The sequence below is a fragment of the Hemiscyllium ocellatum genome, chromosome 6, assembly GCF_020745735.1.
Source record: "Hemiscyllium ocellatum isolate sHemOce1 chromosome 6, sHemOce1.pat.X.cur, whole genome shotgun sequence".
In the NCBI taxonomy this organism is placed as follows: Eukaryota; Metazoa; Chordata; class Chondrichthyes; order Orectolobiformes; family Hemiscylliidae; genus Hemiscyllium; species Hemiscyllium ocellatum.
In genome coordinates, this window is record NC_083406.1 from 57,426,335 (window position 1) to 57,452,611 (window position 26,277).

Genomic DNA, 26,277 nt, shown 5'->3' on the forward strand with positions numbered 1-26,277 from the left:
GCTGGACTAATCAGTACCACCCTGATCCGAGGAATGAATTAAAAAATCTGATGCTAATCCAGTGATATTATCACTGTCCATCACCTCTCATGATTTATCAATTAGAAATAATAGTTACATCTGTATTTCCAGGTAGTCTGTGTGGCTCCTGAAAAGCAAAACACTGCCATATAAGTATCAAAGGATTATAAGGATGTCCTCAACCTTTTCTGCCATTTTATCGAGATCCTGCTTGTCTGCAAATATTTCTTACCTGTTACTCTGATCTGCTATAAAATTATTTTTAATCAACCTGTTATGTGGCAGAACTCAAGGATGGGAAATTTTGAACTCAGACCCCCTGGCCGTGAGGTAAGGACACTACCACTGCATCACTTGACTTTCTACCTTCATGTGATGAACAGAGGTTGAAAATCACCTGTTGTGACTTCAGGTACTCGACACTTGAGTTTGCGTCCGACATGCGCTGCTTTTCATCTGCGTTTTGTGCAGCTGTTTTGTCCCTAATTCTGCTTATTCCCAACTTTGTTGTCATGATCGCTTCTAATTCTGTCAAGCCGTGATTCTGTTTTGATTCATTTGTTAACATTGAAAGAAAACTATGTTGCTTTGTTTCTTTAATCCGGTGTCTCTCCTCCCAGCCCCCACTTCATTTCCACTGCCCCCTCCTCCTCCTCCTCCTCCTCCCAGCTCCTGCCCTCCCGCTCTGCCGTTATTCTATAACTTCTAAAAATGCCGTTGAGTGAATTTCGTCACGAAGGCAGAAACCGCCGCTTGTGAGCTACGGTTGGAAATGCACCCACAACAAAATCTGGAAGATCAAAGAGAAGAAAGGGGCGGAAGAGCGCCATTGCTGCTCGGCGCCTGGGAAGGTATTTAACGCTGGGGAGCCGGGAATCCAAAGCTAGAGAGCAAGGCAAAGAATCCACAAAGCGCTGTACCATGGCTTTGTCCTGCCGAAGCTGGCTATCCAACGAGGGCGGAAAACATCTGTTTTTGGTAGGGTTGGTGAATACAAAAAATGCTCTTCGTTTTGAGAATTACAAAACACTTAAAAACATTTTTTCCAGACTTTCTGAAATAGGCGAGTCAGCAATCTCCAGTGTTGAAATAACACAGATTGACTTTAAAACAACTTTTTTCTTTCTTCTCTCTCCCTTTCTTTCAGCTTTTCTGGTTGTTGGTGAACGTGTTGCTGTTTTGGAAGACCTTTAGACTTTATTACTACGGTACACAGTATTATTATTTGCATCGGATGCTTGGGGTAAGTAGAACAAAAGATCCGTTTCTGTCCATTCATGGAGCAGTCTGCGGTAGGCTTCGGTGGGGGTAGTGAGACTGACAGATGAACATTTGCCAGTGAGGAGCAGCTTGTCTCTTGAACAAGCTGTTTCTGAACAATAGAAAATCCATATCATGATCTCTCACCAAACACTGAAAATATTTTAAACAGTGAAGTTGCTATTCTTCTGTAGTTACGGCATTAATTGTAAATTCAATTAATTCTCGTTGGTACAGGAAGTGACCGAAAAAAAAAGGACAGTGGCCTCAGTTTGTGAATCCTTTTATATTGGAAGCATTTGTAAATTAACTAGTCAGGAAAGATTAAAAGTCATCGGCTGAAACTCTCTTGGGGTTACAACGGAAACAGGCAGGGAATGCCTCAAATGAGGACATTTGGAATAAATTTGAAAATAATTGCCAGTACAATGAACATTGTGAAAGAATATGTACAATAGTATGGTTTAAATCACCAACCTCTAACCGGTTACGTGCAGCGCGTGTATAGAGTCCCTGGGAAATAAACCAGGAAGACGTTCTGGAACGTGAAAACGTTTGTACCACTGAGCAGCAATATTTTATCCAAATCGAATTTCATTCATGTTGGTGCAACCAACTGTGGGCCAAGAGAGATGCAGGGTTTTCCAAGTGGAATGTAACCTGTTTTCTTCAAACCTGTTCAGCTTGGCTGGGCTAACTTGACAAACATTACCCATTACATAAAAAATATGTTTTATTTCTATTTAAACTTCAATTCAGAAAGACGTTCACTTTCCAAGCATCCCTTTATTTTGTGTATGTGTGATACGAAACAGATCATTAAGTTTTGCAGTTCATTGTTATAATCAAGATTGAGATTTCAAAGTAGTTACACTTTGGGTGTTACTGTTAATAACCTTGCATATATATGGAGGTGCAACACTAAACACAAAAACCAAAAGAACTGAAGATGCTGGAAATCAGGAAACAGACATTGCTCGAAAACTTAGCTGGTCTGGCAGCATCTGTGGAGAGAACAAAGTTTAACATTTCGACTTCAATGACCCTTCTTCAGAACTCTAGTTGTGGATCCTTTTTCTGTCCCCATTCTTATTAAGATAAGACATTGCCTATATAACATAAAAAAAGTTTGTTTCCGGACCTAACATCAATAAGATCTCTAACAGCAATCTCCTGTAATGAAGGCTTTTCTGATCTCTGGTTTCCTCTGACATATCCTCCAAGATACTAACCAACTGGCAATGAATTTCTTATTGATATGTTTGGGAAAAGGATAACTAGTTATAAAACTGGGAAAAAAATCCTATTGTTTTAAACCAGCTTGGAAAACACATTTTAATGGAGAAAGTGTTTCCTGAAGAAGGGCTCATGCCTGAAATATCGATTCTCCTGCTCCTTGGATGCTGCCTGACCTGCTGCGCTTTTCCAGCAACACATTTTCAGCAAACACATTTTAATCCATGTCAAATAAATTGGTGATGTGGAGATGCTTGTGTTTGGATTGGGGTGGACAAAGTCTGAAGTCACATGACACCAGGTCACAGTCCCAACAGATTTATTTAAAATCACAAGCTTTTGAGCACTGCTGCTTTGTCAGGTGAATTGTGAAGTGCATAAATTAAATTGTGACAAAAACTAAAATCATATTTTTGAGGAAAACTTTATTTCAAAATATCCAATGATAAAATCATTTAAAATGTTAAACCAGGCATTGATTTTTCTATTAAGAATAATCTTTTATGCTGAATACTAACTCCTTTTTGGAGACTCTCCTGCTTTTGGTCTCCTTGTTTAAAAGTTAGTTGTGCTGATTTTAGTGTTAATATTTTTGATTTATTTAACACTGCTTCAGAAATAAAAGTGAACTAATCCAGACTATTTTGATAAATAACCTAAAAGGATTTGGAAGAATCCAGAACAAGGTGTCATAACATTAAAATTTACATCAGGCAACATAGAAACGGATTAAGGAAATTTTTTTTCAGGTGGGGAATGGCGAGAAGTGTTATCTGTAGTTCTCCCTTAGAAGAAACTTGTCAGACTGACTTAACTGCTGGCATAGTTTGGTGCTGCTGTTTTGGGAGTTCATACTCCTGTACCTTATTATTTTCATTGTTTAAGCTGCTGTATAAGTACATGTTATTGTTACTCAGATTCCCATCATGTGAGCAAATAAAAATGTATGGGACACAGGCAAGTAAATGAGTTGACTTACAGATTAACAATAATCTAATTAAATAAGGCAAATTTCTTTTCCAAGCATAGGAATTAGAGGAGACTGCTATGTTGGTCAACCCTATTCCACTGTTTGTTTAGATCACGTTTTATCTGATTCCCAGCTTGTGTTCCCAAAATATATTTGAGCTAGCCTGCCTTCTGTGTCCTTTTTCAATTTCTGCAGAAATGCTTTTGGAAACAACAATGTTTTTATTTTATTTCACTGGTATGTCAATGGTATTCTTATTGAATTTTAATTGAAGAAAATTGCCTGCAAACTTAGGCTGTTCCTAAACCATGATATTAGTGCTACGGTTGCCCACTAGTAATAAAACAGCACTTGTTCCTCTTCAATTTCCTGCATGGCTTGTGTTTTGTATCATGTCTGGGAGGAGAGATAGCATGGGATATGTGCACTGGGAGCACAGAGACTGGATTGATTGTGACACCACTTGGAGTCTAACATTCAATTAAGATAATCTGCCACTTCAGACTTTTTTTGAATCAACCTGTTCAGAGACGATGTTGCACACCTCTGAAGCAGGTGCAACGTAAACCTGGGCCTCCTGGTTCAGTGGTAGGGACTCTGCTACTGCTCACAAGAGCCCTTCAATTGCTCTTATTAATGCCCTCTCTTAAATACTTTTAGCTGAGCATATGTTTGGTTACTTGAGTCCCTGCCCACCTGCACTATTTAATGCTGTTTGTTTGAAACTTTCAAGTCAGATGCTTCTGACTTTTCTAGACTTCAGTTAGAAGACCTGTTAGCACAAAGCTTTATTGCTCATTAAACCTTAGTCCTTCTCAAGCTGACCCAAAAGTTCTGTATGCACAGCCATCAGTATGCTCCATTTGGGCTCCTCTTGGTCTTACCATCTGAGTTCCATTTAGAAGACCTTGTCTGTAATCTCTTCTTGAGTTGGCACCAACGCTATCCTTGCCCTTTGGTTAGACTGCAACCTCCTTGTTCCTGGACACTTATTGTCAAGCTACTCTCTAAACTCCTCCTCATCATTAAGTGATGATACATCCTAGTGAAATGTTTGCTTTTGTTTAGGCTCTGTGGCTGAGGCTGCATTGGCTGACCAGGTGGTCATAAAACCCTCCTGGCTCTGATTTACATTAGTTTGGTACAGAGATGAAAAAGGATTTTGAAAGGCCTTTCCATTATATGTAAATGGATGAGACTTTAGGCCAAAATGGCCATGTTTTTGAAGTGACCTGTAGGGGGGTGGTTAGCTCTCTCTAACTGAGCAGTTCAGCCTAGAACTAGTTAGGAGTTCAGCTGTTTGGAAACAGGCTGTCTCTGTCTCTGTCTCTCCCCCTCCAACCTGCTAGCATTTGTTCCACTCTTACTATTAAAGCGGGTTTGCTTATTGGGACTATAGTATATATTTGGAACAGTCTAATTAAGTCTAGTTTGGATAGACTGAATTCTGTAGGGATTCTTTAATATGTTCTTTGTTTCATCGTGTAATTTTGTGAATAAGTTTTTCTGTTTTAAAACCTGGTAGTCAACCAAGCTAACTTACTCTGGGTAAATTTTTGCTGTACACTTACTGAAACAAATTGCATAGTTATGGTCGGGGCTGCCTGTTTAAGAATCGATGATTCGGGCATAAGCTCTTCTTCAGGAATCCTGAAGAAAGGCTTATGCCCGAAATGTCGATTCTCTTGCTCCTTTGATGCTGCCTGACCTGCGCTTTTCCAGCAACACATTTATAAGCTCTGATCTCCAGCATCTGCCATCCTCACTTTCTTATGCCTGTTTAAGAACGTTTGTTTGTTTGTTTGAGAGTGGTCTGGCCTAGTCCATAACACCTCCCACTCTGCCTCCTACTCATGGTTTGTACCAGACTATAAACTATCTCCTGCCTGATTTGGCTAAAAAGCCTATTTCCACACTGTGTGGGAATCTAATCACATGCATGACAATGGTGCAGCTAGCTCAGAGCTCTTAGTGCTCCTATTTGTACTTGTTGGCCAGGACTCCCTGATTTGAGGCTGTTAATCTGGTCCAGTTAGGGAGCTCATGTTCTGAGGTCCACCTGGCTGACCTTGTTCCAATCACTGCACCCTCCACCACCAACACTTAGTAATAGCAGTGAGTGCACCTTGTAGATGGTACTGCATCAGTTCACCTCAGTAGCACCTTGCAAGTCCATGACAACTACCACCTAGAAGAACAAGGGCAGAAAATATTTGGTTACGTCCCCTGTAAATTACCCTCCAATCCACCCACCATCATGACTTTGAAGGAATGGTGATGTGTTTCCATGTCACTGTTTCTCCAAAATTCAGGAACTCCCTCCCCACCTCCTGAATCTCTGGCCTCAGTGTGGTCCCTCGGCCCAGTGTCTCAGCAGCCCGCAGCAGTCTTTGGCCTGGAGTGGGAAGTCTTTTGGCGACCCATGGCAATGTCTCCACCAGGTGTCTGAAATGGCCAGTGGTGAGAGTGGAGTCCAATGCATACTGACCAGAGGCTGTAAGTGGATCCTGCCCAGGCATGTTCCAGAGGGAGTATGAGGAGATTGAAGGTAGAGCTTCAGTGACAGCAGCAGCAGGGATTGCATCATGATATAACTCAGGAAGAGCAAGCGATGAGGAGTCTCCCCTGGTATCTGCGGTGGTGTTGAGAACAGGCAGCTGAGGTCTCCTGGAGAGCGAGCTGAGCGGAGGAGGGCTCCATCATGGCTAAGGACTCAAAGACTGCTGAAGCTTTAACTTTATTCCTTTATTTTTCTAGATCAAGTGAAGATTAATGTTAATGATTACCTTTTTATTATTTTTCTACTTATTCTATGAAGATCTGTAATGCTTAACTTTGTTTCACTCTTTTTACTTCTTTATACCTAACTTTCACATGCCTAGGTACCTTTTTTATCTAAGATAGCGCTGTGTGTGGCGACATTAGACACATTTCACTTGAGTACACATGTCAATAAAATCTTATCAAATAAATCAACTGTGCTGTGGATGTGCAGACACCAAATAGATTGCAGCAATTAAAGAAGGCAACTTACCGCTATCTTCTCAAGGGCAACTGTGATTAACAGTAAATGTTGGTCCAGCCAGCAGGAAGTCAGCTGCTACATAGCACTGATCATCTTGGAGCAGGTGCTTCCATTTAGCCCACTTTCACATCCGCCTTTTTATGTCAGCACCGCCTCTGAGCATTTTCATTTAGTACCAATCTGCTGTCTCTTTCTAGTAACCCTAGTTTGTGAAGACTGGTCGTGGTATCATTACTGATATTGAAATTAATATTAAATTATATTTAATAGCAGTTAGGATTACTGTTAAACTTCAAAAGTAATGATTGGAACCAAATAGAAACACCTCCATATTTGAAGGAGTTCTGTGCATCCAATTTTCATTTGTAGATTCCCACTTAAAAGAGAAAGGGGAAAAGTTAGTTGATACATTTCTTTGACATTGTTTTTCAACTAATTTCAATTAAAGCAGGTAGCTCTATTAAAATGCCTATTCGAGACTACTCGGAGTCCTGACGGACTCTACCTGTAGATTCTCTTCGTTCGTCCTGGAGATTGTACTGTGTGGTAGCCTGGAATATAAAACTGTTGCAGGCAGTTTAGTTTAAATTATTCCCTTATTTACCAATGGCACCTATATTAGACTATAACATAGATCTTACAGGCCAGGTTTGAGCTAAGGTTCTAAAACCATTAGCAGAGTAGCAGCGCCAACTCTTTCGTCTAAGAACTCTCTCAGGCTACTCTCCTTTATTGTTGCAAACAAGCTAACTTTATACAGAAATTGGTATTAAAATTACAAAAACACCACATGTCCTTAGTCAGATGAGCAGTAATAAAATGGCAGAAGTTTGCAGAAGAAGACAGGTCTCAGTATGCTTGGCTAATTAAGCTACATGCACATCAAACTGGGAAACCTTGATTCAGCTAGGCCCCAAATGTTTTGGTTAAACATTCCTTTAAACAGTACATGATAATGATGTCTAAACTATGTGATAAAGTTCATGGGGTCACCTGGCTCTGCTAACATGCCCAGTATCATTGTCCTTATAAAATGACTTTTTCTTTCAAAATCAAATTAGATTCCCAGAATGCAAATTGAATTCATAACACTCCCGGATCTCAAGCTCCAGGGAACAACACACAAACATTCAATCCACGACGAGCCAGTGTTCTCTCAAATCAGACCATAAATAGTTAAACTTACCATCACCTCTTTTTCTCTCTCTCTTTCCCTCCCCCTTCAGGCAGTGAATGTAATTTACAGAAGAAAGTTTTTTTTTATTCTGTCTCGCTCACACAACTTCCTTACTATGCCACTTTCAGCCTTTGCGTTTTCCTAGCCTGAAAGGGCAATCAGACATTCCCATTCCAGGACAGTCAAGATGAGGGAACTCAGCTTCATAAATTCAAATCTGCTCAGTGTGGTATGCATGAAAATGTATCAGGATTGTTCTATTATGTGCATATTCCATTCAGCTTATTAAAGTACAAGTTTTTTTTATTGAGTATGAGTTTTGTTAAGAGTCTTTGATATAATCCAGTGATTTAGTTAATCTGCATCCTATTGTGAAATATATGCCTCCAGTGTGAGAAGGAAGTACTGCCACGCATTCCACAAGTGAACAAATGTTATCACTTTATTTACACTGATCCATTGACACTAAGAACAGATGTCCCTGATTCCTTTGAACAAGCACTTTTCCCGCATTCTCTGCAGCAAATGTGTCACATTTACGGCTACATGCTTTCTTAGCTCTCCCATTTGTTCAATCTGAGCAATGTGCAGGAACAGTTATAAATAGAACAAATTAGGAAACAATTCACATCTAGCATCAATGCAAATTATCTTAGTGATTGTTGCATTCTTCCTTCAAAATAAAGGTGATGAAGATAAGTATTACATTAATATTTATTCTATTTTAAACCATGTGTGATAACAAGGAGTTGTTCACTTCATTGTCAACAGGTTTGTCCTATGGTTTCCAGGTTTGTCGTGTACTCCACATATCAGAAGGTTCATGTGAGTGACAGTGGAACAAGTCAGAAGACTCTGGAAGATGGCTAAAATGACATTCGTTTGGGGTAGTTTACTGCTTTGGTAGATCAGGGATGTATTTGGGCCAAGTGACTGGGTGTTTTGGATTGAATGTGAAAATTTCTAACTAAAGTTTGTTTTCTATTCCAAACACTGGCAAGTGTGCTTTTCCAAATTACAACTGCAATCTTATTTAGAGATTGTTTCAATGTTGTGGACTTTTTTTTGTTTTCAGAATGTTCTCTAATGTCTGGCCTGCGTAATTGTTTTGAAAACACTTGTAAAACTTATTCTCTGCTTTTCTTGAAATAATTTTGCCAAGTATAGATTACCAGAGCTGAGGAAAATGCTAAGACAGTGACTAACTGATTCTGCGAAATCTAGGCCAAATGCACCTGCTCAGATTGCACAACCCATGTTCAACTTGTAGTGCCACAATTTGGGAGTAATTGAATGCTTCAGGCAAAAATTTCAAAGGTACTGAATGAACTGAAACAGAATTCAATTGATAGCTTTAGTCCTTATTGTGATTTCCTAAAAAGGGTTCCCAGATTTACAAATGTGATCCTATACAAGGATGTAATTTTAAGGATCTGATGTATGAATATGTCCTGAATTTATGAAAAACAACTTCATATTATCTTGAATTGTGTTCTGTCTTGTGTACAGATCGACTTGTGAACAGACTCAGTAACTGAACTGGTTTGCAGCCTGGGGACTGCCTGTACCACTGATTCCAGTGATTTTTGGCTCTGGGAGAGGGTGGGTGGTAATGGTGCAGAATGCAACCTCTGACAGAACATTGAATAGATTCCAACCTAGAATTTCCATGCTAATGTGTGCATGCTTGACTACCTGAAGTTGCACTTACTTCCAGAGGGCAAAGGTGATGAGCACTGATATTTTGTTGTCAACCTCTTGCTTGTGCAGCATCTTGGCCAATGTTTCTCATGTGGTAAGATAACGATATAACCGAGTGGCTACCAACTGGACAGGGATAGAGAATAGCCAGAAGTTATAATTGATATTGAAATTAAGGATATAGTGAGGAATTGACTTGCAGCCCAACACAGAAACTATGACATGAAATTAAGACACAAAGGAACCATTAAAGCTAGTTGTCTTGATGTGGGAATAGGCAAATAAGGGAGAAAAATTTGTGTATGGAACAATTAATGTCAGAGGAAAAGTTTCAAATTTTTGGGAATTAGCTGGAAGGACTAGAATGGTTAATACGGGGATGTGAAGCTTGAGGAAAGCTAGCACCAGTGTTTCTCCTGGGAGAATAAGTGTTCTTGATCGATCTATTAAAGTAATTGGCAAAACATGGAATAGAGAATAAGATAATGGAGCAAAAGGGTAAATAGTTAAGAATGATCAGAAAATTAGTCACCCCAGTTTATAAAGAGTAGACGTAAATGAATAAGATTCACAATCAGATTGATTTGAATTGCATGCATGTAAAGACTCCAAGGATATTATGCAAAACTGGTGAATCTAAGGAAGTATTAAAAATGATATTGTCTTAACATAAATATGACTTGAGTAATTGCTGATCCGAACACCCCACGTACTTGGTCCCATTGTCAGAGGAATAGTGTAGGAAAAAGGTAGTATGACGACATTAATCAATGACTTCCATTTCAACAATAGAACTTTGGAATAATGTAGAAGATAAAACAGCTGAATTTAGCTAGCATTTGGGAAGAAGAAAATAATCTTGATTTGAAATTTATTTTGGACCACTACAGTCAAAATAAACAAAAATAAAGAAACACAAATTAAAAGTGCACAAATAACAGGGCCATCATAATGGTTGACTTTTAATTTTTCAAAGTTAGCCTAAGATTAAAAATTAAGTGAGTGTTAAAAAAGGCAATGGCTGTCTACAATTTGTCTAGTATGTTGTTGTGGTTAAATTGATTTTTGCCATGTAAGGGAGGACATACTAATTTAATTTCAGAAAATGAAGTGGAGCAAGGAGTTAATGTAAGGGTGGAGAATTTATTTGAAATAGTGCTTGTCAAAAGTCAAATATAAAAGAAAAAAGTTGTTTGTTTAAATTAATTAACATGACTGTATTAAACCGCTTCATAATTTCCAAAACTTCCTTTTGAAGTGTTTTTCCCCAGGAAAAAAGACTGAGCTTACTCAGTTTTTGATGGTTACTTCTCTTGCGTCTGTGATCTAAATAGTGCATGCAATTTTACTGGGCTTGTACCCCTCATATTTCAGTTAAATGGATTATGTTGCTACGGGAGTTGATTAATGGAATCCTATCATTTGAAAAACCTGACTTTGCTTTTAATAACTTCCAGGAGATTGAACTTGAATCCAGCAATCTTCTGGCCAGTCTGGTGGGATGGTAGCCTTCAATGAGTGTGAGCATAAGGACTCTTAAAACTAATATTGCATCAGGACCCCTTTCTGATTCCACTCTTCCTGGGTGTATATGTACAAATCATTGAAGCTGGCAGAACTGGCTGAGAGAGCAGTTAATAAAGCGTCCAGGATCTCGGACTTTATGGGGCATAGAGTACAAGAGTAAGGAAGTAATGTTAAACTTGTATAAAACATCATTTGGCCTCAACTGGAATATTATATTCAGCTCTGAGCACCTCCATTCAGAAAGGATGTGATAGCATTAGAAAAATTGCAGAAAAGATTTGCGGCAATAGATTTGAAGGTGAGGAAGTGCAGTTTAATAGATAAGATTGTTCTCCTTAGAGCAGAGGAAATTTGATATCAGTATTCAATAGGAGGGGTCTGGACTGAGTAGATAAACATGTTCAAACTGGCTGTAAAATCAAGGACAAAACCAGAAATCAAACAAAACCCTTGAGTATAAAGGAAGCAGAAAAGAACTTAAATAAATTAGGGGGGCCATGAAAAGTAGGATTAAAAGGATCCCAAGGCCTTTTATACATAAGGAGGAAGTGGATGCCCAGGGAAAGCACAGGTCCACTGAAGGACAAATGAGTGAATTTGCGTGGAGTGAGAGGAAGTGGATGAGGTCCTTTTAATGAGTATTTCACATTGGTATTTACCAAGGGGAAAGACGTGGTTGATGTAAGTTTAGAGAGTGGTTTGTTGATACTGAGAGGCATATTGATTATAAAGAAGGGGGAAGTGTGTGTTCTGAAGATATTAAGTTAGATAAGCCCTCAGGGACTGATGGGATCTTTCCCAGAATATTGAGGAAGGCAATGGAGGGGAAGATGGAGACTTTGAGAGAGATCTTTAGCCACATGTGAAGTCCTAGAAAACTGGGCAATGCCTATTGTTGTTCCTTTGTTCAAGAAGGGCAATGGGGATAATCCAGGAAATTACTGGCCGGTGAGCCTCCCATCAGTGGTAGGGCAATTATTGGCAAAGGCTCTGAGGGACAGGATTCAATTGCAGTTTCAAAACGAATGGAGTTATTAAGGATAGTCAACATGGCTTTATGCAGGGGCGATCTTGTCTCATTGACTTGATTGAGTTTTTTTAAGAAAGTGACCAAGATGATTGAGGAAGGCAATTTTGATGGTATTAGGCAAGTACTTTCAAATGTTGATTGGGGGATGGTGGGGGGCAGAGAACTGGAAACAGATACTCAGGATAAATCAGGAGGGTGTAAAGGAAACATAATGTTGGCAAATAGAGTTAAGGAGAATCCAAAGGGATTGTATAATTACATTAAGGACAAAAGAGTAACTAGGGAGAATAGGAGCCCACTAAGATCATCAAGAGAACCTTTGTGTGGAACTGGAGGAGATTGGAGAGATACTAAACAAGTATTTTGCATCGTTGTTTACTGTGGAGAAGAACATGGAAGACATAGAATGTGGGGAAATAGATGGTGACATCTTGAAGAATGTCTGTATTACAGAGGAGGTGGTGCTGGATGTCTTCAAATGCATAAATGGCCCCTCGCTAAGATATTTGGATCACTTATAGTCCCAAGTAAGGCACTGGAAGACTGACTAACATGGTGCCACTATTTCAGAAAGGTGGTAAGGCAAAGCCAGGGACCTATAGACCAGCGAACCTGACATCTGTACTGGGCAAATTGTTGGAGGGAATCCTGAGGGACAGGATTTAGATGTATTAGGAAAGGCATGGATTGATTAGGCATAGTCAGCATGGCTTTGTGTGTGGGAAATCATGTCTCACTAACTTGACTGAAGAAGTAACGAAGAGGATTGATGAGGGCAGAGCAGTGGATGTGATCTATACAGACTTTAGTAAGATGTTCAACAAGGTTCCTCATGGTAGACTGTTTAGCAAGGTTAGATGTCATGGAATGGAGGGAGAACTAGCCATTTGGAGTCCGAACTGGCTTGATGGCAGAAAATACAGGGTGGTGGAGGAGGGAGGCCTAGGATCAGTGCTGGGTCTACTGCTTTTCTTCATTTATATAAATGATTTTGTGAACATAAAAGGTATAGTTAGTGAGTTGTAGATCACACCAAAGTTGGAGGTGTCATGGACAGCAAAGAGGTTTACCTCTGAGTTCAATGGGACCTTGACCCCAGATGGGCCAATGGACTGAGGAATGGCAGATGAAGTTTAATTTAGATAAATGTGAGGTTCTGCATTTTGGAAAGGCAAATCAGAGTAGGGTTTATATAGTTAATGGTAAGGTCCTGGGGAATGTTACTGAACAAAGATCTTTGGGTGCACGTTCATAGTTCCTTGAAAGTGGAGTCGGAGGTAGACTGGATAGTGAAGGAGATGTTTGGCATGCTTTCCTTTATTGGTCAGAGCATTGAATATATGTTACAGCTGTGCAGGACATTAGTTAGGCCACTTTTGGAATTTAAAGTGCAATTTTGGTCCCCCTCCTATCAGAAGGATGTTGTGAAACTTGAAAGGGTTCAGAAAAGATTTACAAGCATATTGCCAGGGTTAGAGGGTTTGAATTATAGGGAATGGCTGAATGGGCTGGGGCTATTTTCCCTGAAGTGTCAGAGGCTGAGGGGTGACCTTTAGAGAGGTTTATAAAAATAATGAGGGGAATGAATAGGATAAATAGACAAGCTTTTTTCCCTAGTGTGGGGAAGTCCAGAACTAGAGGGCATCGGTTTAGGGTGAGAAGGGAAAGATTTAAAATGGAGCTAAAGGGCAACTTTTTCATGCAGAGGGTGGTGTGTGTATGGAATGAGCTGCCAGAGAAAGTGGTGGAGGCTGGTATAATTATAGCATTTAAAAGGCATCTGGGTATGAATAGGAAGGGTTTAGAGGGATATGGACCAAGTGCTGGTAAATGGGACTGGATTAGGTTAAGATAACTGGTTGGCCTGGACGAGTTGGACTGAAGGATCTGTTTCCATGTTGTACATCTCTATGACTCTGAGTCTATGATTGAAGGTAAGGCAGTGGATGTCATCTGCATGGACTTTACTGAAGAATGACAAGATTCTGTAGATTAAGTCACATGGCATCTATAGCAAATTGGCAAGTTAATTGCAAAATTGGATTGGCCGTAGACACAAGGTGGTTATGGTGCTGTGTTTCTCAGACTGGAGGTCTGTGACCAATGATGTTCTAAAGAGAAAATGTGCAGATGACACAAAAATTGTTGAAGTTGTGGTTAGTGAGGAAGGGTACTGAAGCATGCAGCAGGATGTAGACCTACTGGAAAGCTAGGTGGTGAAATGGTAGATGAAGTTTAATCCAGACAAGTTTGAACTCCCAAAATGCATCACCTCAAAGGGAAGAGGAATGTATACAGAAATTGCCAGACCATTAAAAGCATTAGTGCTCCTAAAGATTCCTCTGTATAAGTCCATAGCTTCCTGAAAGTGGCAACACAAGGGGATAAGATGCTAAAGAAGGCATATGGCATACTTGATTTCATCAGTCAGGGAACTGAGCATAAAAGTTGGTAAGTCATGCTGTGATGGTAGAAGACTTCAGTCAGGCCACATTTGGGGTTCAATGCGTAGTTCTGATCACCACAGTATAGGAAGGATGTGGAGGATTTGGCGAGGGTGCAGAAAGGGTTTAGCAGGATGTTGCCTGGATTGCAGTGTATTAGCTGTAAAGAGACTTTGGACAAATTTGGAGTCTTTGCTATAGTGTTGGAGGTTGAAGGGTGAACTGATAAAAGTATGTAAACTTGAAGGGTGTGGATAGGATGGATAGTTGGAGTATCTTACCCATTGTGGAAATGTCAAATATTAGGGGGCATAGGTTTAAGCTGAGAGGGAGAAGTTTGCTGGATATGTGTAAGAAAAGGTTTTTACCTAGGATAGTTGGTGCCTGGAATGTGCTGCCAGAGGATGTGGTAGAAGCAGATACAAAGATCGAGAAGCATTTGGACAGACATATAAACAGGCAGAAAATAGGGGCATACGGACCATGTTCAGGCACATGGGATTAGTTTAGAATAGTATCATGGTTGGCACAGCCATGGAGAGCCAAAGTGCCTGTTGCTGTGCTGTGCTATTCTGTGTTTTATTAGCATAACAGTCTGGCAGTATCGGTGGAGAGAAACGGATGTTTTCAATTTTGATTCCAATATCACATTTCAGAACTTCATTGACTGTTTCAGATCTTCAGTATCTGCCGAATTTTCTGTTTTATTTTGAATGGTACTACCTTTGTCTCAGTTGAGTAGCCATGGAAAGTCTTGCTTCAACAGCAATCCAGTTTCAACATCTACAGATGCTATCCTTTCTCAATCGGAGTTGAATTTGGAAACTTCACCCCAGATCTGATGTGTATTCCAATGTCTCCATAAATAGAATTCAGAATGAGATAGCCAATATAGGCTAATCATTTTTAATGATATATGAGCCATTCAATTATTACGAAATCCTTCTTGGTTGATCTTGCAGATTATTTGTACTTGAGATACCCTGGAAAGAAATGATATTGATACGTTTCTGATAACTTCTGCTGCTGTTTTTTCTTTGCTTCAAGATTAATTTGCATTAAAGAAGATTTAGTACTTTGAAAGATTTTATTTTTATATAGCTCTGGCAAGTAACAATCGATCAACAGACAAATTCTTCACTTGTTGTAATGCAGTTTTTTCCATGGGTATAGGTAACCTAGATGATCAGCTTAAGAGATGGCTTTTGGGGTATTTTCTTGGAACATTACATCTACAGTCAACCAGAGAGCAGGCTGCACTAATCCTGCTATTGCGCAACACAGTAGGATTAATTAATGACTTGCGAAGGGTTGAGGTTGTTGCATTCATAATATGGTTGAATTTTACGTTCAGTTTGAGGGAGATAATTATCGGATCAAGACTAGTGATTTAAATTTCAATAAGCTAGGGCATTGAGGGAATAAAATCAGAGCTAGCAAAGTGAACTGGCTAATTAGGATGAAGGATAGGTCAAAAAGATGTGGGGGCAGGCATTTAAACAGATTTCAGAGTACATAGGAGAGATGCATTCCAAAGAGCAAAGCATATGGTTGCACAAATAAAAGGGTGGCTGGTCAGCAGATTGGAAGAGTATTTAAAAGGAAACAAAAAGTCCTAAAGACAATTTGATGGTAAAGATTGGAACAGTAGAGAAAGCCAGCTAGGATTTAAAAGTAAGGGTTTTGAATGCATCTTTAACAAATCAAGAGTTGAATCTGAACGTTAGCTGTGTAGAAATTGAGTCTGAGAAAAGCATAATGGTTAATAAAGAAATGCCTGATGAATTAGCCAGGTATATTGTATTGGATTTACAAGACATAGTTTGGTGTGCCACTGGGATCAGTGCTGGGTCTTCAACTTCTTGTAATTTGCATAAGTGACTTGGCTATAGAGACCAAAGGTATAGTTGCTAAATTTGTTGACGACACAAAAATAGCAAGGAAAGTAAATTGTGAAGAAGGAATAAAAACTCTATAAAGGGATATTAATAGGTTGTGCAATTGGGCAAAGATCTGGTTAAAATGGATTATAATGTAGAAAAATATGAAATTGTCCATTTTGGTAGGGGAAATAAATCAAAGAAACATTACCTAAATGCTAAGAGATTGCAGAATACTGAGATGTTGACAGATCTTGATGACCTTGTGTATGAATTGGAGAAGGTTAGTTTGCAGGTACAGCAATTAATTAGGAAAGCTAATAGAATGTTATTGTTTACTGTGAGAAGAATTTAATACAAAGGTTATGCTTCAGTTATACATACAAAATGCTGTATACAATGTTATTCAAGGAAAGATATAAAAGCATTGGAAGCAGTTCAGAGAAGGTTTGTTAGAATAATATCAGGGACTAATGACAGAAACATGGCTCAGGGATGGGGAGGACTGGCAGCTTAATGTTCCAGGATACAAATGCTACAGGAAGGGCAGAAAGGGAGGCAAGAGAGGAGGGGGAGTGGCATTTTTGATAAGGGATAACATTACAGCTGTGCTGAGGGAGGACATTTCCAGAAATCCATCCAGGGAAGTTATTTGGGTGGAACTGAGAAATAAGAAAGGGATGACCACCTTATTGGGATTGTATTATAGACCCCCCAATAGTCAGAGGGAAATTGAGAAACAAATTTGTAAGGAGATCTCAGCTATCTGTAAGAATAATAGGGTAGTTATGGTAGGGGATTTTAACTTTCCAAACATAGACTGGGATTGCAATAGTGTTAAAGGTTTAGATGGAGAGGAGTTTTCTGATTCAGTATGTGGATGCATCTACTAGAAAAGGTGCAAAACTTGACCTACTCTTGGGAAATAAGGCATGTGACTGAGGTGTCAGTGGGGGAAGCACTTTGGGGCCAGCGACCATAATTCTATTCATTTTAAAATCATGATGGAAAAGGATAGACCAGATCTAAAAGTTGAAGTTCTAAATTGGAGAAAGGCCAATTTTGATTGTTTTAGGCAAGAACTTTCGAAAGCTGATTGGAGGCAAATGTTTGCAGGTAAAGGGATGGCTGGAAAATGGGAAGCCTTCAGAAATGAGCTAACAAGAATCCAGAGTAAGTATATTCCTGTCAGGGTGAAAGGGAAGGCTGGTAGGTATAGGGAATCCTGGATGAGTAAAGAAATTGAGGGTTTGGTTAAGAAAAAGAAGGAAGCATATGTCAGGTGTAGGCAGGATAGATCAAGTGAATCCTTGGAGTATACTTAAGAGGGAAATCAGGAGGACAAAAAAGGGACATGAGATAGCGTTGGCAAATAGAATTAAGGAGAATCCAAAGGGTTTTTACAAATATATTAAGGACAAAAGGGTAACTAGGGAGAGAATAGGGCCCCTCAAAGATCAGCAATGCGGCCTTTGTGTGGAGTCACAGAAAATGGGAGAGATACTAAATGGTTATTTTGCATCAGTATTTACTGTGGAAAAGATTATGGAAGATATAGACCGTAGGGAAATAGATGGTGACATCTTGCAAAATGTCTATATTACAGAGGAGGAAGTGCTGGATGTCTTGAAACGGTTAAAGGTGGATAAATCCCCAGGCCCTGATCAGGTGTACCCGAGAACTCTGTGGGAAGCTAGAGAAGTGATTGCTGGGCCTCTTGCTGAGATATTTGTATCATTGATAATCACTGGTAAGGTGCAGGAAGACTGGAGATTGGCAAACGTGGTGCCACTGTTTAAGAAGGGTGGCAAAGACAAGCTAGGGAACAATAGACCAGTGAGCCTGACCTCCGTGGTGGGCAAGTTGTTGGAGGGAATCCTGAGGTACAGGATGTACATGTATTTGGAAAGGCAAGGACTGATTCGGGATAGTCAACATGGCTTTGTGTGTGGGAAATCATGTCTCACAAACTTGGTTGAGTTTTTTGAAGAAGCAATGAAGAAGATTGATGAAGGCAGAGCAGTAGATGTGATCTATATGGACTTCAGTAAGGCGTTCGACAAGGTTCCCCATGGGAAACTGATTAGCAAGGTTAGATCTCATGGAATACAGGGAGAACTAGCCATTTGGATACAGAACTGGCTCAAAGGTAGAAGACAGGGTGGTGGTGGAGGGTTGTTTTTCAGACTGGAGGCCTGTGACCACTGGAGTGCCACAAGGATCGGTGCTGGGTACTCTAACTTTTGTCATGTACATAAATGATTTGGATGCGAGCATAAGAGGTGCAGTTAGTAAGTTTGCAGATGACACCAAAATTGGAGGTGTAGTGGACAGCAAAGAGAGTTGCCTCAAATTACAATAGGATCTGGACCAGATGGGCCAATAAGCTGAGAAGTGGCAGGTGGAGTTTAATTCGGATCAATGCGAGGTGCTGCATTTTGGGAAAGCAAATCTTAGCAGGATTTATACACTTAATGGTAATGTCCTAAGGAGTGTTGCTGAACAACACGGGCGGCACAGTGGCACAGTGGTTAGCACTGCTGCCTCACAGCGCTTGAGACCCGGGTTCAATTCCCGACTCGGGCGACTGACTGTGTGGAGTTTGCACGTTCTCCCTGTGTCTGCGTGGGTTTCTTCTGGGTGCTCCGGTTTCCTCCCACAGTCCAAAGATGTGCGGGTCAGGTGATTTGGCCATGCTAAATTGCCCATAGTGTTAGGTAGGGGTAAAATGTAGGGGTATGGGTGGGTTGCGCTTCGGCGGGTCGGTGTGGATTTGTTGAACCGAAGGGCCTGTTTCCACATTGTAAGTCTAATCTAATCTAATTGCAACAAAGGGACCTTGGAGTGCTGGTTCATAGCTTCTTGAAAGTGGAGTCGCAGGTAGATAGGATAGTGAAGAAGGCATTTGATATGCTTTCCTTTACTGGTCAGAGTATTGAGTACAGGAGTTGGGAGGTCATGTTGCGGCAGTACAGGACGTTGGTTAGGCCACTGTTGGAATATTGCGTGCAATTCTGGTCTCCTTCCTATCGGAAAGATGTTGTGAAATCTGAAAGGGTTCAGAAAAGATTTACAAGGGTGTTGCCAGGGTTGGAGGCTTTGAGCTATAGGAAGATGCTGAACAGGCTGGGGCTGTTTTCCCTGGAGCGTTGGAGGCTGAGGGGTGACCTTAGAGGTTTACAAAATTATGAGGGGCATGGATAGGATAAATAGACAAAGTCTTTTCCCTTGGTAAGGGAGTCCAGAAGTAGAGGGCATAGGCTTAGGGTGAGAGGGGAAAGTTATAAAAGAGACCTAAGAGGCAAATTTTTCACGCAGAGGGTGGAAGTGAGCTGCCCGAGGATGTGGTGGAGGCTGGTACAATTGCAAAATTTAAGAGGCATTTGGATGGGTATATGAATAGGAAGGATTTGGAGGGTAATGGGCTGGGTGCTGGCAGGTGGGACTGGATTGGGTTAGGATATCTGGTCAGCGTGGACAGGTTGGACCAAAGGGTCTATTTCCATGCTGTACATCTGTATGACTCTATGGTTGGTTGTCTTATGAGGGAAGGTTATGCTTGTACCCACTGGTATTTAGAGTAGGAGTCAATTGATTATCAAGACTCAAGTTCTTGTGTTAGGGTGAATGTAATAAGGATTTTTCCTCTTGTGGGGTAATCTAGAATTAGAGGTCACTGTTTAAATACAAGGGACCATCCTTTTTTATTTTAAAAAAAAGTTTTCTTTCTGTCATTGGTTTGTGAATTTTTGGAACTCTTCCTCATAATGAAAGCAAAGCCTTTGCAAGATGGAGGTAGATCCTTGATAAGGGATATACAGGGATCTGGATTAATCTGCACAACCATGATCATATTGAATTGCTGAGCAGGCTTGAGGTACTATTTTGTCTTTGCTTACCTCTTTTCCTGATTTGCATGTTTATAATAAATGAGGCCATGAATGTCATTAAAAAAAGGCCTCTGTTCCTCATTCCATGGATATTTGCAGCAAATTTGAAATCAGCTGTGGAGCTGATTTTTCTTATTTAACAGGGTCCTTATTGTATTCCCCTTTTCCACGTGTCTTAGAGACCGTTGGTAAAACAGAATTTCCAGTGGGAAATCTTGAATAAGGATTTCCTGAACGTCTTGCAGGATTTAATTAGAGTGGGTGGCTCAGTGGTTAGCAATGCTGCCTCATCAGCTTCAGGGACCCAGGTTCATTTCCACCCTCAGGCAACTGTGTGGAGTTTGCATGTTCTCCCTGTTTCTGCTGGGTGCTCTGGTTTCCTCCACAGTCCAAAGATGTACCAATTAGGTGGATTAGCCATGGGCTAAATTACCCCATAGTGTTCAGGAATGTCCAGTATAAGTGGATTGGCCATGGGCTAAATTACCCCATAGTGGTCAGGGATGTCCAGGATAAGTTGATTAGCCATGGCAAATAACAAGGCTTACAGGGACAGAGTTGGGGGCTGGGGGGTTGTGGGATGGGATGGGTCTGGGTGGGATTCTTATTTGGAGGGTTGGTGGGGACTCGAAGGGCTGAAATAACCCACTTTCACACTGTAGGGACTCCAAATGGATGCCAGGCATTTTGTAGTGTGCAGAATCTATCCCTTGCAAGAAGCTGTGGGGAAGTTGGCAGAGGAGAAAATGGCTTGGCGTCAGGGATGTACCTGATATCATCCCACCTTTTACAGTCACTAAGTTATGGGTGGGAAAGCCCAGGGCTTCACCTTTTCCCTTGCCATCAATTGCGGCCTGAGTGTGGTCAATTTAAGCACTGACCAGCAAGATTGGCAGCCGCCTTGACTGATAAAACTCAGCAACTTGCCTGCTGGGCTGAGGGTGTGAGTTCCTTGGTCTACCCCAGTCAGGAAGATCGCCCTTGCTTTTAAGATTTTGAAGATTTATTCACGTATATCAGACCATAAATAAAGCATTTACAGAGTTAGAGTTTACAGAGCTTTAGTCTAAGTTAGGGATAAATTGTAGATGCAAGGGACTCAACTGTTGCAGCCTCTAAGATTGCAGTTGAGATACCAATGCTTAAGAGATTTGGGCAAGTATGGAATCCATGAAGGGTCAACTGGCAGTCAAGAGACAGCGTCAGCAGTCCAAAGCATGGTCATAGCAAACTTCTGTAAAAGCAGTGTTTCAGAGATGGTGAAGACTGCAGAGCTGAAAAGTGTGGCACTGGAAATGCACAGCAGGTCAGGCAACATCCGAGGAACAGGAAAGTCGATATGGGGTCCTACGTTCTCGATGAAAGTCATATGCCTGAAATGTCAATTTTTCTATTCCTCAGATGCTGCTTGACCTTTCAGAGATGATGGGATGGTTGGGATCTGATCTTGAGGAAATGGGGATTGGTGAATGTAAGTTTGGGGTAATGTAGGAGATTGCACTGACTAGGGATCGAAGATTGTGGTGTGCAGCGAGGTAAATATGCTGGGCTTGGAGCACACGCTGTGCTCAGCATAGCCGATAAACAGTGCAGTCAATGTAGTTACATGATGGATCCAGATTTTCTAACTTCTGTATTCACCAGGATCCTCAAACCTTGGGAAATGTAGCAAACATTTTTAAAATTCTTGTTTGAGACAGTTAATCTGGAAATTGTAACATCCTTAAAAGGTTTCAGTGATAATTCCGGATGCTGAGTGTGGATTGTTTGCCCATCATCCAAGTTGTCTCTGTTAAAATTGGAAGTGCTGTTGGGATTGAAATTGAAACATTTTACTTTTCACTTAAATCCACCCTAATCTTTCATGGTTAAATTACTCTTTGGTAGTTTGCCTTTTGTCTTTTTTTATCAATTGTTTTGTTTCTTGAATAGCCTTATGTATCACAATTGCAGAAAAAAATGGACAGTTTTAACCAATGCCCCTGTGATATTTGATGTACCTTTCACTAAGCTGATGCACTATTCATTTAACCATTGCATTTAATGTGAGTTGATGTTCGTATTCTGCAACAATGAAAAAAATCCAGTCTTTGGGTACTCTTGGTTTCTGTAAGAGATGTTAGGTGAACTAAATAGCTAAACTGCCTTCAAGTAAAAACAAAGTACTGTAGATGCTAAAAATTTGAAATAAAAGCACGCTGTGCTGGGGAAACTCCGATACAGTTATTATTTTGAATCTGACCTGACTCCTTTCAGAAATGTCCAATCGCCTTATTTAATTTAAAATGATTAGCCCTTGAGTCTCAATCCTAAGCATCTACTCAGTGTATCGATTTTAAAAAAAAATAGAAACTGCTATTTCCTACACTCTACATCAAGGCCAGGATTACAACATTACATTTTAGTTGCACTTAAGGCATGCATGGTAAATGCTTTTCCAGCACAAAAAGTACTTGGCTGGTCCATCAGAACATGTGAAACATCTTGACTACAGTATTCCTCTGGACGGACATCTCTCTGATTATTTCTACTGCATTGTGTATAAAGATTGTGAGCTGCACAGAGAATTCTTTGTCAGCACTAGCAGTTGTACCTCTAGCTGCATTCGTGTGGTTTCCTAATTAAAGACTGTTGCCTATTGAGAATGTCTAATACACAAAAGTTGTTTTTTTAATCAAAGAAGTTTTGTTTATTGAATTTTATAGCAACCTCATGAGAAAGTTTGGGTAAAGTGATTCTTGAAAATACTTGGTGCATTATTCATAAAATAGGAAATTAGTTATAATTAAGGAAAATACTAAACTGCATTGTATTTTCATAGCTTTTGACCTTTTTGCACTTTTGGACAGCTTTAAGCTTTTACAAGTTTTGAAATAAAGGGATAATATTTAAGCACTAATGGATCATGTAGAGAGACAAGTCAGTTGCAAATGAATGTTATTTTCACTGTCACACAGGATTCACTCCTTTCATTGCAAGTTCTTTGCCTTGAGCTATAATTGAGTTTCTTTATTGCCTTTGTTAGCTCCAGGGAACTTATTCTGGACTCTATATGTAATGCTGACAGGAAATATGACTTCTGTACATTTATGCCAAAATGTCATACTTTATCTATTCCATCTCTCCATCTAGCTGATGAATCTCCTATTCTCTTGCTTGATGTAAGAAATGTAATAATTTATAGCAATTAGCATTTTATTCGATTATATAATGTCTTTCCTCTTTTACTTGCTTTTCTGTAAATATCAGGTCTTTATACTCTCTCCTTCCATCTCTCTCTTTTTTCCCCACCTATTCCTCCTCTCTGCAGATCTTTTATTTCTCTTTCTCTTTGTTGCTCTTGCTCTTGCACAAACACACATTTTTCTCCATTCTTGTTTTTTCTTGCTGTCTCATGTGTACCAGTTTGAAAAACGCAGTGCCTTTGAGCTGTGAGTCACCTCCAGTGTACAACTGAGAAACAGCCCTCGGTAGAAAACCACGGTCAGGCTCACTGCTAAGTGTGAACAGATATGATTTTTCTTAAAAGAAAAATCTTTTAGTTTTCAGGACTTTCTGGATTGTTCTCCTTCATATTCTGTCATTCAGTTTGAATATTTAGTGAAAATTGGAAACCTTTGCTAGTAGAATTTTCAAAGATCCGAGGGATAGATTGAGAGATCTTGTGCAGAATAATCTCAGTTTGATTAAGATTTAATTGTAACAATCTGCTCAAATGCATCCTGAAGATTTGCAACAGAAGTACAGTTCCCTAGATGGAACAAAAATATGCTGAACATACCACAGCCACAGCATTTAAGTACATTCCAATTGTTATAAATGTGCAGGAATGATGTGGAGCAATCCAGAGCAAGAAAAATCAGTTGGTTTAGAACTGACTTCACTAGGGCTAGAACAAAGCTGAGCATGATTGACTGGAATAGGAGATTAATGGAAATATCAATAACTGAACAATGGGCAATCTTCAAGGAGTAGATATCCATTCTCTCAATGTATATTCCCTCGAATGGAAAAGGTAGGTTAAACAAACCCAGAATACTCTGGATGGCAAAGGAGATAGAAATTAACATTAGAAAGATGAGGTGTGCTTATGACAGGGGTAAGGCAGAAAATAATATTGAGTATCAAAGGTTTAGGGGTGAGGTGAAGATGCAAGTAAGTACAGCAATGAGAAACTGTGTAAAAAGACAAGCAGCTAATGAAGGGAAATCCCAAAGTCTTCTATCGGCAAATAAACAATAAGAGGAGAAATTAAAGGAGGAGTCAGGCTGAATAGAGACCAGACAGAGGCAGGGAGCATGGCTATGTATTAAATGAATATTTTACATCTGTTTTTTTCAAAAAGAGGAGAATGGTGACCAAGGAAGAAACTCAATCACTGGAAGAGATCAAAATTAACAAGGATGTGTTGGATAGATTGTTGGCACTAGTTAACAAGCCATCAGGACTGGATGAGATGATGTATCTAAGGACTTTGAAGGAAGTTATGTTAGAAGTGCAGAGGTACATAATAATCCAGTGTTCCCTTGGCCCAGTGGAAATGCCAGAAGACTGGAGAATTACCAGCATTATAGCCTTGCTCAAAAAGATCATTGTAAGAATAATTCTGCCAATTTCAGACCAGTCAGCTTAATATCCATAGTGGGTAAGTTTTCGGAAACAATTATTCAGATAGATTTTGTAGTCACATGGAAAAAGGTGGGTTGATTAGGAAGAGTCTGCATGGATTTCTGAAAGGAAATCAGTGAACTAAATTAACTGTTTGAAGAGATATCAGAAAGGGTTGATGATGGTAATGCTTATGATGTGGTATGCATATACTTTCAGAGGAAATTTGATTATAGGGCTTCACAACAGATTTATAAGAACAGTTATAGGTCATGGTATAAAAGCGGTAGAGGCAACAAGGATACAAAATTATCTGAGTGATAGAAAACAGGATTAATGATCAATAAGCATTTTTTTGAGCTAGAGAAGGCTTGTGGTAGACTTCCACAGGGGTTGATTTTGGGACCTTTTGCTTTTCTGATCCAGACAGTGATCTGGATTTTGGTACGTAGGAGACAATTTCCAAGTTTGCAGATGACAGTAAACTAGACATAATTGTAACCTATGAGGAAGATTATGTGTAATGACAAAAGGACATTGAGAATTTGTGTAGTGGGTTGATGGGGAGAGATGAGGCTCAATGTAGAGAAGTATGAGTTGGCGCACACTTTTTTGGTTAGAAGAACACTGAAAGACACCATAAGATGGGGTGCTGGTGCAGAGGGAACTGGCTGCACACATGTGCAGGTTGTTGAAGGTGGAAGCTCAGGAAGAGCAGTAAATAAAGCAGACAGTGTTCTTTGCTTTATTATGAGGTGCACAGATTACTAGAACAAGGAAGTGATGTTCAACTTGTACAAGACACTTGTTAGATCTCAGCTGGAGTATTATGCATAGTTTGGTACCACATTATGGGAAAGATTTGAATACATTGGACAGAGTGCAGTGGCAACTTTACTAGAATGATTCTGGATATGAGAAAGTAGGGTGTGTTCTCCCTGGAGAGAAATCTGAGAGGAGATCAGGTTTGTGGCTTTTGAAATCATGAGTGAGCTATATGAGCAGATAGGGTGAAGTTTTTTTTCTGCATTAAAAGTAACAAAAATATGTGGGCATAGATTTCGTGGTGGACAAACGAAGCAAGGGAGTTGAGTTATTAGGGTGTGTAATGCATACCCGGCAGTGTGGTGAGGCAGCTTCAGTTGAGGCATTCAAGGAGACATGATGTTTTTTTTGAGATATGGATCTGGGAAAGAGGCATGTGACTGGCACTTTAAAATAGAGCCAATGCAGGTAAGATGGGCTGAATGTCCTCTTTCTGCTGTGACGAGCCTGATCCTTTTGACAAGGTTAGATTGTCCTTGGGTTTTTTCAGAGAGATTGTAAATGGCCCAGACTCCCAAAAGTCTGAGAGTTTAGATAGATTTTAGGGACCATTTATTTGCTGCTAACAGATATTGCCTCAGGCAGAAGACTTTCATGTTTTGAAATAACTTGGTTATTGAAGCGAGTGGCCAGTCCTAGCTGCTGAGTGTTTTGTGATTCAGTTCAGCAGCAGTAGGTGTGAA

The 26,277-nt window shown here is 40.0% G+C and overlaps 1 protein-coding gene across 4 annotated transcripts in view; it reads left to right on the forward strand.

Annotated features, from left to right (window-relative positions):
• Positions 1-698: 698 nt before the first annotated feature.
• The window catches only part of LOC132816706 (NADPH oxidase 4), a 172,276-nt gene continuing 146,697 nt past the window's right edge, over positions 699-26,277 (forward strand). For 3 of the 4 annotated variants that reach the window (XM_060826590.1, XM_060826592.1, XM_060826593.1), the window contains exons 1-2: positions 699-999; positions 1,169-1,264. In XM_060826590.1, the coding sequence (XP_060682573.1) occupies positions 943-999; positions 1,169-1,264 (153 nt within the window). In that variant the 5' untranslated portion in view covers positions 699-942. Of the gene's footprint in view, positions 1,000-1,168; positions 1,265-26,277 lie in introns of those variants that run through there. The other variant, XM_060826594.1, reaches the window with a different exon arrangement.